The sequence below is a fragment of the Aotus nancymaae genome, unplaced genomic scaffold (genome assembly GCF_030222135.1).
Source record: "Aotus nancymaae isolate 86718 unplaced genomic scaffold, 86718_ANA_hifiasm-v0.15.2.pri h1tg000053l, whole genome shotgun sequence".
In the NCBI taxonomy this organism is placed as follows: domain Eukaryota; kingdom Metazoa; phylum Chordata; class Mammalia; order Primates; family Aotidae; genus Aotus; species Aotus nancymaae.
In genome coordinates, this window is record NW_026988467.1 from 1965857 (window position 1) to 1983378 (window position 17522).

A 17522-nucleotide genomic window follows, 5' to 3' on the forward strand; every position below is an offset into this window, starting at 1 on the left:
ATTACTCAGTCTTAGTTATGTCTTTATTAGCAGTGAGAGAATGAACTAACATAGTGTGTCACTCTTCAATCATGTCTCCTTGGGAGACTGTCAGGCCCTCTATGAGCGTAAGAAAGAAACATCAGCATAGGAAGTGTATTAGTCAATTCTCACACTGCTATAAAGAAATACCCAAAACTGGGTAATGTATAAAGAAAAGAGGTTTCATCAACTCACAGTTCTGCATGGCTGCGGTGGCCTCAGGAAACTTATAAGCATGGCAGAAGGTGAAGAGGAAGCAAGGCACCTGCTTCACAGGGCGGCAGGAAGGAGAAGTGAAGCATGAAGCGGGGAAGAGCCCCTCATAAAACCATCAGATCTCGTGAGAACTCACTATCACGAGAACAGCATGGTGGAAACCACCCCCATGATTCAGTTACCTCCAGCTGGTCTCTCCCTTGACACGTGGGGATTATGGGGATGACAGCTCCAGATGAGATTTGTGTGGGGACACAAAGCCTTACCATCTCAGGAGGTCCTATGGGCACAGCATGGAGACAGGAACCCACCCCACCCCGTGCTGGAGAGCATGGCGCACGTGTCAGGCTGCTGCTTGATTGACAGCACAGCTCCAGGACAGCCGGGGTGCAGAGGAGCTGAAGGCAGCTTCTTGGCTCTGAGTCCCAGACACTGCTCTTCCATCTACCCAAGATCCTAGAACAGAGCAGATCACTCACCTGCCCAGATCTGGATGCTGGGTTACAGGCTTTCTGTGCACTCTGCAAACTCCAGAGTACTTCTGAAGATGGGCTACACCAGAGCTCAGGTCAGGAGGCAAGTCAAACCGGCTCCCAACTTAGTCAAGTCCCTTGGTCACGGCCCCGTGGCTCTTTCTGTCTGCCACCACTGAAGGTAAGGAGCCGTCTTGCTGGCCTGCCCGGCACACCCTCTGGCTGGTGTCGGAGAATCCCTTGCTCTTCCTTCTTGTGTGTTGACTGTAAAAGGTGTGCATGGACCTGCTTCTCTTGAATAGGGCTCTGGACGGGAACATCAGTCCTGAACCAGGGTCAGCACTGAAACATCATTGAAAATAAGGCTGTGATGAGAGCTTAAAACACAGGGAGGCAAATGTCCCGTTGTCTGAGTTCCCATCAGTTTCATTTGTTAGGTGTCTGGGAGACAGGGAGCGTGTTTTGTAAGACACTTCAAAATAAAAAGACTGGAGGAATCTAACGTCTGGGGCTGGATGCTGGATGGGCTAATGTTAGTCTCAATTTGCAGAATGTCTGCTCTGGACCACCCGCTGCACTGGGTGTGCCCAGCCCTGTCTCTTCTGCTCCAGGGAGCTGGCTCAAGCCTCTGCATAGACTCTGCAGTGACCATAACCAGGGTGAGAGGCCACTGTTCTGTGAGGACCTCCTGTGTGGGGGCCCCAGAACTGGGTGCCTTCCTCCCGTGGCCTCTCCCACCTACACCGGGAGCATGTCTGCTGATGGGAAATGGTGAGGTCACAGCCTGCCTCCAAGGCTGAGGTGCAGGCGGGCTTTGTGGAGGGAGAGCCTCACCATTTGCTTAGAGGTTCGATGCACTGACCATCTTATAGGCTGATATAGGCTCTGTCAAGACAGTGTGTGCGGGGGTGCTGGCGGTGCTGGGAGCAGTCGGAAGGGACTTCGCAGCTAACATGCAGGCCCGGCCCCTCCCGCCAGGGCTGGCTGTGGATGGAGCATCTTGGCAACAGAAGGCCCCTCGGCTGGTCCAAAGCCTCCCTGGCCATAGGGTGTCTCTTCCTTGAACCCTGAAACTCTCCTTAGCACTCAGCGAGGCCGACTTCCTTCTCCCCAGCACTGGCCTCCAGAGCTCCCGTCCTCTGTGGAACTTCTCAAATGATAGTGGAACTTCAGTGAAAGAAATGAGTCATTTCTGTATCCGCCACTGAGCTCAAAGCTGAGTATTGATGGCTTGTTCTTACACAAGCCAAAATTGCATGCTGTGTGTGTGTCTCTGTGTGTTCATGTGTGTTCATGTGTGTATGAGCATGTGTGTGTGTGAATATGAGTGAGTGTGAGCATGTGTGCAAGCATGTGTGTATGTGAATGTGTACGTGTGTGCATGTGTGATCATGTATGTGTGTGAACATGCATGTGTATTTTATGCATGTGTTTACATGTGTGTGAACGTGTGAATGTGAGCATGAGTGTGAGCATGTGTGAGAATGTGAGCATATGTGTGTGTGCGTGTGTGAGCATGTATGGGTGCATGTGTGTATATGTGTGCGTGTGTGTGAACGTGTGTCTGTGTGTGGGAGTGTGTGTGCATGTGTGACCATGTGTGTTTACATGTGTGTGAATGTGTAAGTGTGTGGATGTGTGTGAGCATGTGTGTCCATGTGTGTGAAGATGTGAACGTGTGTGTGTGTGTGTATGAATGTGTGCATGTGTATGTGTGTGAGAATGTGTGACCATGTATATGTGTGTGTGTGGTCTGTGTATGTGTGAGTATGCATGTGTGTGCATGTGTATGTGAGCATATGTGTGTGCATGTATGAGTGTGGGAGTGTGTGCATGTGTGAGTGTGAATGTGTGTATAAGTGTGTATGGTTGTATATATGTGTGTGTGACCATATGTATGTGTGTGTGAGAGAATGTGCACGTGTGTGTGTATATGTGCGTGTGCTCATGCATATGTGCACTCATGCTTTAGAAGCTGCCCTGGAATCCCCGAATCCTCTCTCTGAGGGGTTTTCACTTCTCCCAGGGCTGGACTTTCTGCTCCAAAGAAGATGCTGCCTGCCACAGAGGAGATCTGATTTCCCCCGCCCTGGAGTGGCCCAGGGTCCACGGCTAGGGAGCCACGTTTCCCCGCCACGATGCAGCATTCTGGTCCCTTCCTGTCTGCTGGGCCGTGTTCTCTGAATGCAGGTCAGAAGGAGCAGATGGACGGGGCCTGGCTTCCGCCTGTAACCCATTTCGTAATCATTCCATTCAGTTCAGCAATGCGTATCATAGCGTTTCTCTTTGCCACAGGGGTGAATGTGCAGGCTTGGTCGTCACCAAGGCGTGTGGTCACACCATGAAAGGGGCCAGTGAGCAGAGGGTGCCCATCTGTGCCCCGCCAGTTATGCCACACACAAAGTGCCCACTCTGGGATTCTTGGGGTCCTGTAGGCTAGGAGTCACAGACTTTTCCTGAAGGGCTAGATGTATGTATTTTAGGTTTACAGGTCGTGAAGTCTCCGTGTGAAACGTGCATTGAGATCATGGCTCTGAAGGCTACTGTTGGGTGGTTCATGATCTTGCAAACATAAGGTGAGGGATCTGTGCCCCCTTGACCCTAACGGAGCCCCCAGGGTGCCCAAGCCTTTGGAAAGCCTTTCAACTCAGAAGGCAAATGTCGCTGCCAGAGAATTCATTTCCCAGGCTCTCCACCCACCTCGTCCTCACCACAGTCCCCAGTGCCTCTGCTGAGAATCCCAGGTTCGAAAGAGGCAGTGCTGAGATTTGGCCAAGAAAGCGGTCCTGAGAATGGAAGATGGGTTGATGCCTTGTTAGGTTTGTAGCTGAGTGGCATGGGGCCTTTCTAGCCAAGACTTGTCCCCTGGGCTCTCTCTGACTCCTCTCCGTAGCGCTCTGTGTTCTCAAGTTCAGAGCAGTCTACAAATACAGAGAAACCCATGGGTGACATTGGTAGCCAGTCCTGGGTTCAGGGGTCATGAGTACAACTTCAGGTCCCTTCTGGAGCCCACAGCCAGACAGATGTGTGTGGAGATCTCCAAGTCTCTCTAGACCGTGATGCCACGGCCATCAGCCATGCCTGTGCAGAGAACACCCAAATCTGTATGAATCAGGGTTCTCTAGAGGCACAGAACTAATAGGATTGATATATATTTAAAGGAGAGTTTACTAAGGAGAATTGACTCACACGATCACAAGATGAGGTCCCACCATTCCCACAATAGGCCATCTACAAGCGGAGGAGCAAGGAAGCCAGTCTGAGTCTCAAAGCTGAAGAACTTGGAGTCTGAAGTTTGAGGGCGTGAAGCATCCAGCCAGGGAGAAAGAGGCCAGAAGACTAAACCAGTCTAGTCTTCTCACATTCTTCTGCCTGCTTTTATTCCAGCTGGCTGGCAGCTGAGTAGACTGTGCCCACCAGATTGAGGGTGGGTCTGCCTCTCCCAGTCCACTGAATCAAATGCTCATCTCCTTTGGTGACACCTCACAGACATCAGGAACACTTTGCATCCTTCAATCCCATCAAGTTGACACTCAGTATTAACCATCACAAGTCCGCCCCTTGTCAACTTGAACCCTACATCTCCCGAAATTATACATAATCTTCAAATACAGACAATAACAAGCTCTTTTATTCCTATTTCTTGCCCAATCGCTCTGTCTAGAACTTCTAATACTATATTGAATAGGAGTGGTGAGAGAGGGCATCCTTGTCTAGTGCCACATTTGAAAGGCAATGCCTCCAGTTTTTGCCCGTTCAGTATGATATTGACTGTGGGTTTGTCATAAATCGCTTTTGTTATTTTGTGATGTGTTCCATTGATACCTAGTTTATTGGATAGACTGGACAAAGAAAATGTGGCACATATACACCATGGAATACTACACAGCCGTAAAAAACGATGAGTTCATGTCCTTTGTAGGGACATGGATGAATCTGGAAACCATCATTCTCAGCAAACTGACACAAGAACAGAAAATCAAACACCACATGTTCTCTCTCATAGGCGGGTGTTGAACAATGAGAACACGTGGACACAGGGAGGGGAGCATCACACACTGGGGTCAGTTGTGTGAGGGGGGCTAGGGGAGGGACAGTTGGGGGTGGGGAGGATGGGGAGGGATAACGTAGGGAGAAAGGCCAGATATAGATGATGGGGGGATGAAGGCAGCAAACCTTCTTGCCACGTATGTACCTATGTAACAACCCTGCGTGATCTGCACATGTGCCCCAGAACCTAAAGTACAATAAAAAAGAAAGACAATAGCAAGGTCACGTTACGCCTAACAGAATGCAGCTGTCCTTCACACAGCCCACCGAAAGGCTGCGCGGTGCAGCAGTGAGGGCTGAAGCCTGGAGCAAGCCTGTTGAATCCCATGCCTGCCATGTCTCAGCTGTGTGTGCCCCACAGGGTTAACTTTGCCCAGAGAAATACCCCCAACTCCTAATGGAATGTCCTCTCCTAGTGGAATGTCCTGTCGGAGAAGAGTGTCTTTTTTGCCTGGGGGCCTTAGGCCTGGCCAGAGAGTACAACAGTACGACTTACGATGGGAACCTTGGGCCGTGGGGTATTGTGGCGTTAGCGTGACCTTCAGAGGGGCTGGAGACCGGGGTCAGCCATGCCGAGGGGCAGCCCGAGCTATGTGGTAGAGCCCAGCATGAGTTCCGGGCATCAAGGCCCAAGAGAGCTTCCCTGCTTGGCGATTTGCATGCGTATTGTCACACAGCGTTGCTGGGATGAGACAGTGCCATCCACGTTTCTCCACTGCAAGGTGACATCCGGAAGCTCGTGCCTGGTCCCCGCTGAACTCTGTCCCCTGTCTCTCTTCCTGGCGCTCCTCCTCCTGCTGTGATAAACTATAACCAAGAATGTAGTGGCTTTCTGAGTTCTGTGAGTCTCCCTGGTGAATTACAAAGCCTGAGGGGGATCGTGGGGACCCCAATGGCACTGCACAACCTTGGGAAAATCCCTTAACCTCCTTCTGGACTTGGGAACGTATCTGTGCCCACCTCTTGGTGCTGTCGCGAGCTGTGAATGCACTAAGTCACTTGGCACGAGGCTTGGCACACTCTACCAGGAAACTTGGGGTGACTCCGTGTAATGGATTGACTCTACAGCGGCTCCTAGACGTCAGTCCCCTGCCCTCCCTCCCCACCCGGGTTTGTTATTGATGAAGAAAGCGCTGGAGGAAGAAGGGTGTTCAGAGGAAACAGCCAGGGCTGGGCTTACATCTCACCCTGTGAGGCACACTGGGGGTGACCCTTCAACCCAAGGCTTCAGCTGCAGTGACATCTGTCCTATGGGCTGGCCTTGTGCCTTGGAGGACGTCTACCAGCATCTCTGACCCCTGCCCACTAGATGTAGTATGTCTGCCCACAGTTGTGACAACCCAAGGTGTGTGCAGACATTCCAGATGTCCCCAGTTGAGGATCACTGCTCTGCCTGCCTAGACCCTTCGGGGTGATTCCCTGGGGCCTGCCCTGCACTGTGAGGTTGTGACCAAGCTGAGCGTGTGAGATGCCAGCACAGCATTTCCTTAGGGGGAGTTCCGTTTCTGTAGCATGTGATCCTGTCCCAAGCTGGAAGGACCTCTGATGACAGGAGACGTTCTCTCCATGTAGTGTTGGCCTGAAGCACTTCCCTGAGCCAGGCCATCACCCCTGTGATGGTGAATTTTATGCATCAGCTTGACTGAGCTGAGGAATGCCCAGATAGCTGGTAGATCATGGCTTCTGGGTGTGTCTGTGAAGGTGTTTCTAGAAGAGATTGGCCCGTGAATTAGTGGACTGAGTACAGAAGATCCCCATTCAGCCATGTGGATGGGCAGCATCCAATCTGTTGAGGGCCCAGATAGAAGCGAAAAGACAAGAGGCAAATCCTCTTCTCTCTCTCTCCTTCCCGCCTCTCCCTCTCTCTCTCTACCCCTTTCTCCCTCTTTATCCCTCTTCCTCCCCACTTTCCCTTTCTCCCCTTCCCTCTCCCTCTCCTCCTTCTCTCCCTCTCCCCCACCTCCCTCTCCCTCTCCTCCTTCTCTCCCTCTCCCCCACCTCCCTCTCCCTCTCCTCCTTCTCTCCCTCTCCCCCACCTCCCTCTCCCTCTCCTCCTTCTCTCCCTCTCCCCCACCACCCTCTCCCTCTCCTCCTTCTCTCCCTCTCCCCCACCTCCCTCTCCCTCTCCTCCTTCTCTCCCTTTCCCCCCACCTCCCTCTCCCTCTCCTCCTTCTCTCCCTGTTCCTCTCCCCCCACCTCCCTCTCCCTCTCCTCCTTCTCTCCCTCTCCTCCCACCTCCCTCTCCCTCTCCTCCTTCTCTCCCTCTCCCCCCACCTCCCTCTCCCTCTCCTCCTTCTCTCCCTCTCCCCCCACCTTTCTCTCCCTCTCCTCCTTCTCTCCCTGTTCCTCTCCTCCCACCTCCCTCTCCCCCACTTTCTCCCTCTCCTTCTCCCCACACCTTCCAAAAAGGAATAATAAGGAACCCTTGTAGGTTTTCCATATTTCAGCCTGCTTCCTACAAATGTTATTGGGACCACATGTCAAAAGGCCCAGTCTTTGTCCAACTGTCATGACCATAGGGTCTGTAGTTTATTCTCAGAGAGAAGAAAGAGAGAGAGAGATCAGTCTGAGCTGGGACATCTGTCTTCTTCTGCCCTTGGACTTGGACATCAGAGCTCCTAGTTCTTGGGCCTCTAGACTGTGGTGCTCACACCAGTGTCCCTGCCTACTGACCTGAACGGCCTCTGGTGTGGGGATATCTGTCTGGAGCTGGCACATCTGTCTCCTCCGGCCTTTGGCCTTGGACTGAATGACACCACCAAGTTTCCTAGTTCTCCAGCTTGCTGGCAGAAGATCGTGTGATCTCTTGGCCTTCATAATCACATGAGCCAATCGCATCACAAACCTCTTCTCATAGATCTCTTATATTTTATGGGTTTTGTTTCTCTGGAGAACCCTGACGAATACATTCACCCCTTGGAAGACTCTGCGAGTTCACTGGGGACTCAGCGCTTTCCTTTCTGTCCCTGCCATCAAAGCTGCTGGCCTTGTTCTTCTGTGGGCTTCCCAGTTTTAGAAGATGCATGCTTTTTCTTAGCAGTCTGTTCCCAGGAGGTCAGCAACTGACTCAGATGGAGCCTAAACGCTGGGGTTCCTCCAGCTCCAGCAAGTCAAGCTGCCTCTCATCTGTCCACCGTGAGGCACTGTGAGTTTCTCCATAGTCAGGCCAGCGTGTTCCCAGAGACGCTTTTTCAAGGACTGCAGTGAAGTTGACATTTTGCAGGTCTCTGTGGGGAAGGAATGGCTTTTTTTGGGGATGGAATTGGCACTTTGGGTCCCAGTGTCACCTGTCATCTGTCAAATGTACCCTTGCACAGCAGACCTCTTTGTGTCCAGTGACCACGGTTCTTTGTTCGCATAATTCAGACACTCTGGACTCCTGCGTTGTGAAATCAGCTATGACACACACAGCAATGTCATCTGTTCTCCTTGGCCAATTCCAGGACCATCACTCCTGCCCTCGTCCAAGTGTGCCAGTCACACATGCCCCATGTCCTAGAAAGAAAGCCCCTGGTGGGTTTGTTTTTGCCATGGACAGTGGCCTGTGTTTGATTCAGCTTCATTTAATAAGACCTTGTTCAGACCCAGAGATGGATTACAAACTTCCACATCAATCTTCAGGGCCTGATCTTATTACCAACCACCACAAATATAACCATAAAAGCCCTATTGATTGATGCAGAGCTTGGTAATTCGTCTGTCCCCATCCATTATTCTGGGGATAATTTTTCATTATCTGGATGGCAGCTGATTCCTCGAGCATTAGTATATAGTGGCAATTACCAGAAGCAGAAAAAGCCCCCAAATTAGCAGGAACAAGAGCACCTGTCAGGAAGGAGAAGTAAGAATTCCACACGGCGTGCTTCCACGCTCCGGGACCATGTCTGAACTGCAGAGTTTGAAGATGGGGTGCAGTGTTGACCTTGGAAGTGGAGAGGGAAAAGTTTGCTTGTTTCTTGAGGGCGTAGAGTGTGTGCTGCCTGTAGGTGACATCATTGTCAGTCCAGTCATAGCCCCTGGGCAGCTGACGTGGAAGCCGTTCCAGGACTGCTCAGGGGCAGCAGGCTTTATGGGACAGGTGTTCCTGCTCGAGGTAGCTAATAGCCACCAGAGACTTGACCAGAGGGAGTGTTATTTAAGGTGAGAGTACTGAGTGAAGAAGGAGAAAGGAAAAAAGCTGAGGCCTTCTGAGAATGGTGCCATTTGCACAGTGTGGGAAAAGTCCTTTCTAGAGACCAGTAACATATGGTCTCTCTCCACGCAGTGATTCCATAATCCGAACATTCTTGTCTTTGGCAAGATGCTGTCTCTTTTTAACGTGGAAAAATTGAGATGGACGTGGCTGAAATATTTCTAAGGGGCAACGAAGGAATTTCCGAAAATCAAAAATCCTGTGTAATTGACTTCTCAAGGGAAACCCCATGCAAAGTAATCTACTATCAAGTGGCTTCATATGGATAAACCCAGCAAGATAAGGCCACTGCTTCTGGGTGCTAAGACCCAGCCATAAATTAGAGGCTGTGGGTCTCTCTGAAACCCACTTGACAGTGACCAGTGAAGAGCCTGGCACGCAGCAAACCTTTGATGGTGCAGCGGGAAGGTTCTAGTCCTTCAAACTAAAAGATTGCAGTTTGGTTCCAAGCATTAACCAATCATCCAAAACAGGGACGTGCTTTTGTTTAATCTACAAGCAGAGCCACCTTGAGCTACTCACCCGCATCACGACTCTGTAACTGTGGTCCGCGGGCCAGACATGGCCACTGCCTGTTCTTGTACATCGAGTTTTATTGGAAAACCGCCCCATTTGCCTCTCTGCATATTGCTTGTGGCTGCTTTTTTTGCTGCAGTGGCAGAGTTGAGTAGTTGTCACTGAGGCCATACTGCCTGTAAAGCCTAAAATATTTGCTATCTGGTCCTTTAAGAAAAGGTTTGTCTACCTGGGGTCCACATGAAGACTTAAGACAGGGAGGAAACTACTCCTGGCTCTTGGGGAGAATAAATGACGGGACAGATGCTGGAAACACCACACAAATTCTCACATGTTCTTCTGCTTTCTTCTAAGTGAGCAGCCTTCCAAAGAGAGGAAGCAATGAAGAACCCTTGGGAATTTTCCCTATTTCAGCCTGCTTCCTACAAATATTATTGAGACCACACGTCAGAAGGCCCAGTCCTTGTCCAACCATCATGAGGGTCTGTAGTTTACTCTCATAGCTGTAGCTTCCTATGCCGGAGCCCAGGAACCCATTAAAACCCACGCTTCAGGTTTTGAAGCACAGAGCTATTTACTTCGCAAGAAAAGCCTGTGCAGGGGAGGCAAACTGTTGATCTCGAACTTCTTTAACAACAGAATGTGGCCACAGGTGTGTGGAATTTGGATTTAGATGTTTGGCTTTCTTGGGGACTCTAGAGCAGAGAATTGCCTTTGTCCAGGCTCTGCTGGCTGACTAAGGAAAGGCTTTTTCCTTCTTTAGCCTCAGGCACCCAGTTGGTCAGACAGATAAAAAAAAACGCAGGGTGAAGATGATTAGGTCAGTCGCAGGTGTGAAGGCTTAGCTAGGTGCCTGTGTCGAGGGGTCCTGTAGAAAGCATAGCTGTTGTATTGTGGGTCTGTGTCTGCCCAGACCCTCTTAGCTGACGATTAGCCCACAGTGCACCCTTCACGTTTTAATGTGGGAAGTCTAGGAAGAAAATTTATACAGAAGGCAGGAGAAGGGGCTCCAGGGCAAGGCCAACATCAGAAGTAGATGGTCACTCTTCTTTCTGTTACCTAGGTTTCTGATTTTTGACCTCTCAGTTACAAGTTTAATGTTATATCATGCAGCTAAGATTACCATTATCATCAGCATCAGCATCACCATCATCATCGTCACCATCACCATCATCATCACCATCATCACCATCATTATTACCATCATCACCATCACCATCACTATCACCATCATTATCACCATCACCATTATCATTACTATCATCACCAAAATTACTGTCACCACCATCATCAACATCACCATCATCACCATTACCATCATCACCATCTCCATCACCATCATTATCATCACCATCATCACCGTCACCATCACTATCACTATTACCATCATCATCATTATCACCATCACCGTCATCATCACCATCACCACCATCATAACCCTCATCATCATCACCATCACCATTATCATCATATCACTATCACCACCATCATCATCAGCATCATCATCACTATCACCACCATCACCATCACCATCATTATCACCATCACCATCACCATCATCACCATCACCATCACCATCATCATATCACCATCACCATCATCATCAGCAGCATCACCACCATCACCATTACCATCATTATCATCAGCATCATCACCGTCACCATCACTATCACTATCATTATCACCATCATCATCACCATCACCATCACCACCATCACCATCACCATCATTATCATTACTGTCCTCACCACGATCACCATTATTATCACCATCATCACCATCACCATCACCATCATTATCACCATCATTATCACCATCACCATCATCACCATCACCATCACCATCACCATCATCACCATCACCATCACCATCATCACCATCACCATCATCATATCACCATCACCATCATCATCAGCAGCATCACCACCATCACCATTACCATCATTATCATCAGCATCATCACCGTCACCATCACTATCACTATCATTATCACCATCATCATCACCATCACCATCACCACCATCACCATCACCATCATTATCATTACTGTCCTCACCACCATCACCATTATTATCACCATCATCACCATCACCATCGCCATCATTATCACCATCATCATCATCACCACTATCACCATCACCATCACCATCACCATCAGCAGCCTCCTTCGCCTCACAAGAAGCACAGACACAGGATGAACACATGCACTTCGTGACAGTATGGCTTTCTCTTGACTGGGCCAGGGGGGAGTGTGTGGTTTGAGAGCAAGAGAAGACTCAACAGGCAACCCACCCTCCACAGCTGTCCATCCTTCTCAGTCCTTCCTCTGCACACAAGGTCTGAATTTGGTCTCAGGAAACTTGGTGTGTGGATGGAGATTACTAGAGCTGGTAGGCACTCCACTGTGGGTGGGATTAGGGGTGGTCCCTGTGGTATAACTGAGCTTTCAACTCATTAGCAGACCAACTTGGCGGTCCCAGAGAAGGGACTTGCCCAGAGGTTTACAGCAGGTGGCACAGATTGGGCACAGGTTTATGAGAGGTCATCCAGAACTGCAGTGAATGCAGCATGTTTGTACGGGGCAGCAGAGGAGCTGTTCCCTGTGGGTGAGCAGTATTAGCACTGCAGGCACACAGTAGGTGCACAACAAACAGTTCCTGAATCGATGGATGGGGGAGACGCACCACACTCATGTGTTTGCGCCACTGTTTGCCTGGTGCTGCTATTCTGTGGGTCCTGGAGGGAATCCCTTGTGACAAACAGCAGTCACCCCCAGAGAGGGGGAAACAGGAAGACTAAGTTTGTTTTCTGGCCATGCCAATGTTTAATCATTTATGAACAATCTCCCCCGTGAGGATCATATCCAGCAGAGAGCTAACATCTGTGTAAGAGACTGTCCTTGGGAGGCCGCCAGAAAAAATGTGACACTGAAACCCGCCATGCTGAAACACGCACACGCAGTGTTCTCAGGCCAGCAGCCCAAGAGCGTGCTCACCTACAAGGGGCGGGCCCCTGCAAAGCAGACACCAAGACAGAGCCCCAGGCCAGACAGGACAGTTGGTTGCATCTCAGGCGGAAGGACCTGGGGGAGATGAGTAGAAGCGGGTGCTGCCACCTGTGGGCTTGGCGGACTCCCTGACCGCCTTGATCTTCCAGCTTCTTAGGTGCTGATGGGGACCTTCCGGGTAGACCTGGTTGGCTGGTAATGTCAGCCAGGGGATGTCCCCAGCATCTGTGGGATGTGACAGATGTGTAGTCAGGAAAGAAGGTGGTCTGGGGCGGGGACCAGAGGCAGGAGCTGTTGCAGACCTGCCCTCCTCTCTCCCCAGTCCCGTGTCTATGGTTAGAAGCAAATGCCGCAGATGGTTTTGGGACAGAGGGAGGGGACAGGAGAGAGTCCCTGCCTTCTGCCGTCGTGCGTGTGGGTGTCAGCAGGCAGCTGTTGGCGGGAGCTCTACCTGCCCCACTTCTGAAGTGGCTGGTGCTTCTGTCCCTGTCCTGCCGATTCCAGTGCCCCCACCTCCCTATTCGGGGATTGGAGCCAGGGCAACAAGGTAGACCATGCCTTCTCCTCTGGGGCTGTGGGAAGCTTCCGCCACTGGCCTGAAACTTCGTTCCTGGAACCTCATGAAGCACTGAACTTCTTAGCGAGGATTCTGGAAGGAGAAAGATGCCTCCCCGTGATCCGAGTGCCCTGGGTCTGGAAGGGCGTCGCCCCACATGCTCCTCTTCCTACCTCCCCAGTACATCCTGGCCCATCCTGGCTCCTCCTGGGTCAGGCCAAACCCTGCTCCCACTCACAGGCCAGCAGCCCTGGGGCTCGCGGTTCCAGAATAGAAGAGCAGAACTGGTGCAGGGTGAGAAGGGAGAAAGGGGCCATGGGGAATGTCTCAGCCAGAGCTGACCTGCTGCCAGGTAGAGGAGGCAGGTGAAGGGCCTGGTTGGTGCGAGAAAGAACACAGCCGTCTATGATCTGGGTCACGGTTTGGAGGCTAAGAGGGTGGTGGAAGCAGAGAGGCCGGAGCTGGAGCTCCCTGTTCCTAGAACCCGGGTGAGAACAGCCTCGTGGCCACAGGCTGCAGTCGGGGAGGAGCGAACTGAGCATCTGTCATGCTGCCCCAAGTTCCCCGCCGTGGATGGAACCTGGCATCAGTGGCGGGGTTGGGGGGACACGCCTCCACCTCTCCAGCGCCCTCGCCTCCTGAACCTGGTTTCACGGGCGCCCTCTTCCCTGTTTCCTTCTTTCCAGGTCTGGCTGTCCATCAGATCATCACCATCACCGTCTCCCTCATCATGGTCATAGCTGCTCTCATCACAACTCTTGTCTTAAAAAATTGGTAAGGCTCCTCGGGCCCTTCTGGCCCAGAAATGGGGGACTTTAGGGGACCCTGGGTGGTGAACACAGAAAGGCCCCCACTTTCAAAGCCAACCTGCTCTGCTGGCTTCTTCCCCGGGCAGTTCGGCCGCCACAGGCTGCCTGCCCTCTCCCGGTTTCCCTGCAGGAGACCAGCGAGCCCAGCCTTCGGGACACAGTTTCCTGTGGTCCTGGGTTCCAGATTCTTTCTCGGGATCCAGGTGTCCCTGGGGATGCTGTCCTCCCAGAGCAGAGTCGCTGTGTCTTGTCTCCTCTTCCTTCCCTGGAAAGTTGGGGGCAGGGCCCTTCTGCCAGCGGGATCCCACGTCCCTCACTAGGGCTCGGCAGCCGTTGCGGAACCAGCCCTGTTTGTATTCTCGGTTCCTCTCAAAGCCAGTCTGTGTGCTGAACTAGGTTACTGCCTTCCTCCAGGCAGCCTGCCTTTGCCTACTTCCTCCTGGAAATTGGCCTACTTTGAGGCCGGCCCTGCTGGCTCTACACACCTGATAAGCCCCTGAGAAATCGGGGGACTGCTGGGAGACCCTGCTGCTCAGAAGCGCCTTGGGGACCTCACCTGCCTGCAGCCACTCCTCCAGCAACTGCGTCTCCTCCCGGCATCCAGGCTTAAAACTCTCTCATAGAGTAACAGACCCAAATGGTCCCCTTGCTGCCTGTACACAGTCATACAAATCAGACAGGGCTGATGGTGGAACTGGAATAGGAGCCTCAGAGTCACAGGGGAACACAGGAGAGTGACAGAGTAAAGGCCAGGTCTGGGATCAGAGGAGGTGGGACCCCTTGGCAGGCCACGGGAGGGTGGGGTCTAGCACAGCCCCTCAACAGACCTCCCACTCGGCTAGCGAGGCCTCAGAGCCACCTCCTGACAGGTAACAAACTGGGACCCCCGGGCATTTTCTGGACGTGATGAGAACACATATCTCACAGTGGGGCTTCTTAGGCAGGGGCTGGCCAGAGAAGGGGCCTCGGACCCCCAGACCATGTGGATGGGGGAAGGACAAATCCCACTGGCCATCTTGACGATGTCTCCCCAGAGACAGGGGACTTTGTAGCCTGTTCTGTGACAGGTTGATGTGAAGCCTTCATCTTGCTTTTCCCACACTCGAGCTTACAGCAGACCTTCAAAGAGCACTTTGGGAGAGCAGCCCGGGAGGGTGGAGGAGCAAGGCTTGTGAACCTGTCCTCCCTCTGAGGAAGACTGGGGGGGTGGGGCTGCCCCGGGGGGTTGGCATTCACCTTCTGACCTTGGTTTGTGACGGAAGGGGTTTCTGCTCCAGGAATCGAGATTTCTCCCATTGTGAAAACCACAGCAGGGAATAACCGAGACTTAGAAGGAGATGGTGCACCCCCCAGCCCCTTGCCCTCCTGCAGCCCCTCCCTCCACACAGGCCCTGAGCAAGAAGGAGAAGGGGCAGGCAGGGGAAATGGCCCCAATGAGGGGAGACATCCTCGGCTCCCCATGCAGCAGGGGAGGGGCCTCCCAGCCGCCCCTCTTGTCCTTCCTGTGCTCTCATCATAGAAGCAGCATCTGGGGGCCCCTGATTCTTGCTTTGTCAAATCTCTGGACTGGCTGGGGTGGGAGTCCCATGGTCATTCTAAGCGGCCTCTGGAAGCCCCTGTGGTTCAGAGGTACTAGACCGTAGCAGGCAAGGCATGCAGGACACTTCCCTCTGCAGATTTGATCCGGGGCCAAGGACAAGCCAGCTTGTCATTTCCAGTTTGTGCATGTGCCCTTGCAGGGGGAAGGGGGCTGAGGACAGGGGCTTTCTCACTCATCAGCTTTCCCCAAAAACAGGTCCATAGTCCATTCTGAGATGAAGGAGCGGACCACCCCAACCTGTACCCAAAGGCTTCCACACGCTCTAGGCCCCTGTCGCAGAAAGGACCCATCACGGTTCTTAGCCGTGGAGAAGTTCATGGGGAAACTGAGTCAGCACCATGATCTGGATGATGCTCCTTAGTCAAGCAGTCCCTAGCTCCGCGATCACAGAGCTCACCAATTACCCCTCATCTTCCCAACTGCAATACCCACGTTTAAAGTTCAAATTTCATTTTTTTTTTAAAGAGTTGATTGCTTGATTGCGGTTGATCTTTCGGAAGAGGCTAGGAATTACCTTTTAATATGAAATGATGCGTAGCTCAGGCCTGCAAGCGAAAGACCCACAGAGGAAGCTCTGGAGCTGTGTTGCTGGGTTTTCGACCTCTGCCCGTCTCCCCACCCCAACCTCTTTCTCTTCCAGCTGTGCCCAAAGCGGGAACACTCGTAGGAACAGCCACCAGCGGAAGACCAACCAGCAGGAAGAGAGCTGCCAGAACCTGACAGACTTCACCTCGGCCCGGGTGCCCAGCAGCCTGGACATATTCACAGCCTATAACGAGACCCTGCAGTGTTCACACGAGTGCGTCCGGGCGTCTGTGCCCGTCTACACCGACGAGACGCTGCACTCGACGGCGGGGGAGTACAAGTCCACATTTAATGGAAACCGGTAAGCTCGTCTCTGCTAGACCCTGCGGCCACGAAGCTCTTGGCGGTCCCGACCTCAGGGGTTGGCGTGGCCCAGCGGGGAGCTGCTGGTCAGTTTAGGTCTTCCCCGAGACCGCTCTGGGGGGCCCGGCCAAGGCAGACAGCTGATTTGGCAAAACGAGAGAGGCGGGGTTGATAGCAAAGGCGTTTATCTGCTCTCAGAGCACACAGTGGCTGGAATCTCCTTCCAGACCCCTAGACTTGGCAGTGTCGTGAAATGCATGTTCTCCTGGCCCTCGCTCCGAGCCGCCATCCTTCACCCCCCAGAGCGCAGAGGCCAGCCCTGTTGTTATCCACCTCCCAAATATCAACAGATCACAACTGCCCCCACCAGAGCCGGCATCTCTAAGCCCCGTCAATAAAATGTCAGCGGCAGATTTCACAAAAATATCAGATACCCACCAGACTCTCAGGCCAGACGTTCGTTACTAAACGCTCCTCTTGTTTTCTTATTCATGTGTAGTCCCTCCAAGAAAATATACCCACACCCATCCCTGGGAACATTTAAGAAACCCTTGAGTCAGCTTCCGAAGGGTTGTCCAGAATTAAATTAAAATATCAATAAGCTTTTTCTTAAGTGAGCATACAAATGTATGCATCATTTTGTAAATTAAACAAACAGTCTCCAAGAACTTGAAGAAGAAAGGAGGAGACTGTGAGCCTGCCTCAAAGGGGCCACAATGGAATTAGCAGCCAGGGGACACTGTCCCAGGCCTCCTGGAAGGGCCCCCTTGGAGCCCAGGGCCAGGCGACTGGACGTGAGTCGTTTTAGAAGGGGCTGGCTTCTGGCTCCCTTTCATTCTGTTTGCTGACTTTTTCAGGGGCCCTGGCGAGCGAGGGCTGCCGGGGCCATAGTGTCCATAGTTGACATGTCTTTGTCCTGCTGGCTGGAATGAGCAGATGTTCCTGAAACACCTTCTGGCTGCGCCTCCTCTTGGATGTCCATGTTGCATTCTGCAATCTGCCGAATTCTCTGTCTTAGACGTTCTCGTCCCTTCTAAGGGAGGACGGTGGCGCTCAGAACCTCAGAGCTGTTGTTCTAAACCTCAATGGTTTCACACTCAGACGTTTGGGCAGCTCATGGGTGCCGTTCCAGACTTCCAGAAGGCTGAGTTCACAAATAACTGGCTAACAGATTTCCAAACCATTTCACTGAGT

The 17522-nt window shown here is 52.1% G+C and overlaps 1 protein-coding gene across 3 annotated transcripts in view; it reads left to right on the forward strand.

Annotated features, from left to right (window-relative positions):
- Positions 1-17522, forward strand: part of AJAP1 (adherens junctions associated protein 1) — a 142807-nt gene that overhangs the window by 107353 nt on the left and 17932 nt on the right. For all 3 annotated transcript variants that reach the window (XM_021667057.2, XM_021667058.2, XM_012461000.3), the window contains exons 3-4: positions 13718-13805; positions 16081-16326. In XM_021667057.2, coding sequence (XP_021522732.2) covers positions 13718-13805; positions 16081-16326 — 334 coding nt within the window. The remainder of the gene's footprint in view (positions 1-13717; positions 13806-16080; positions 16327-17522) is intronic.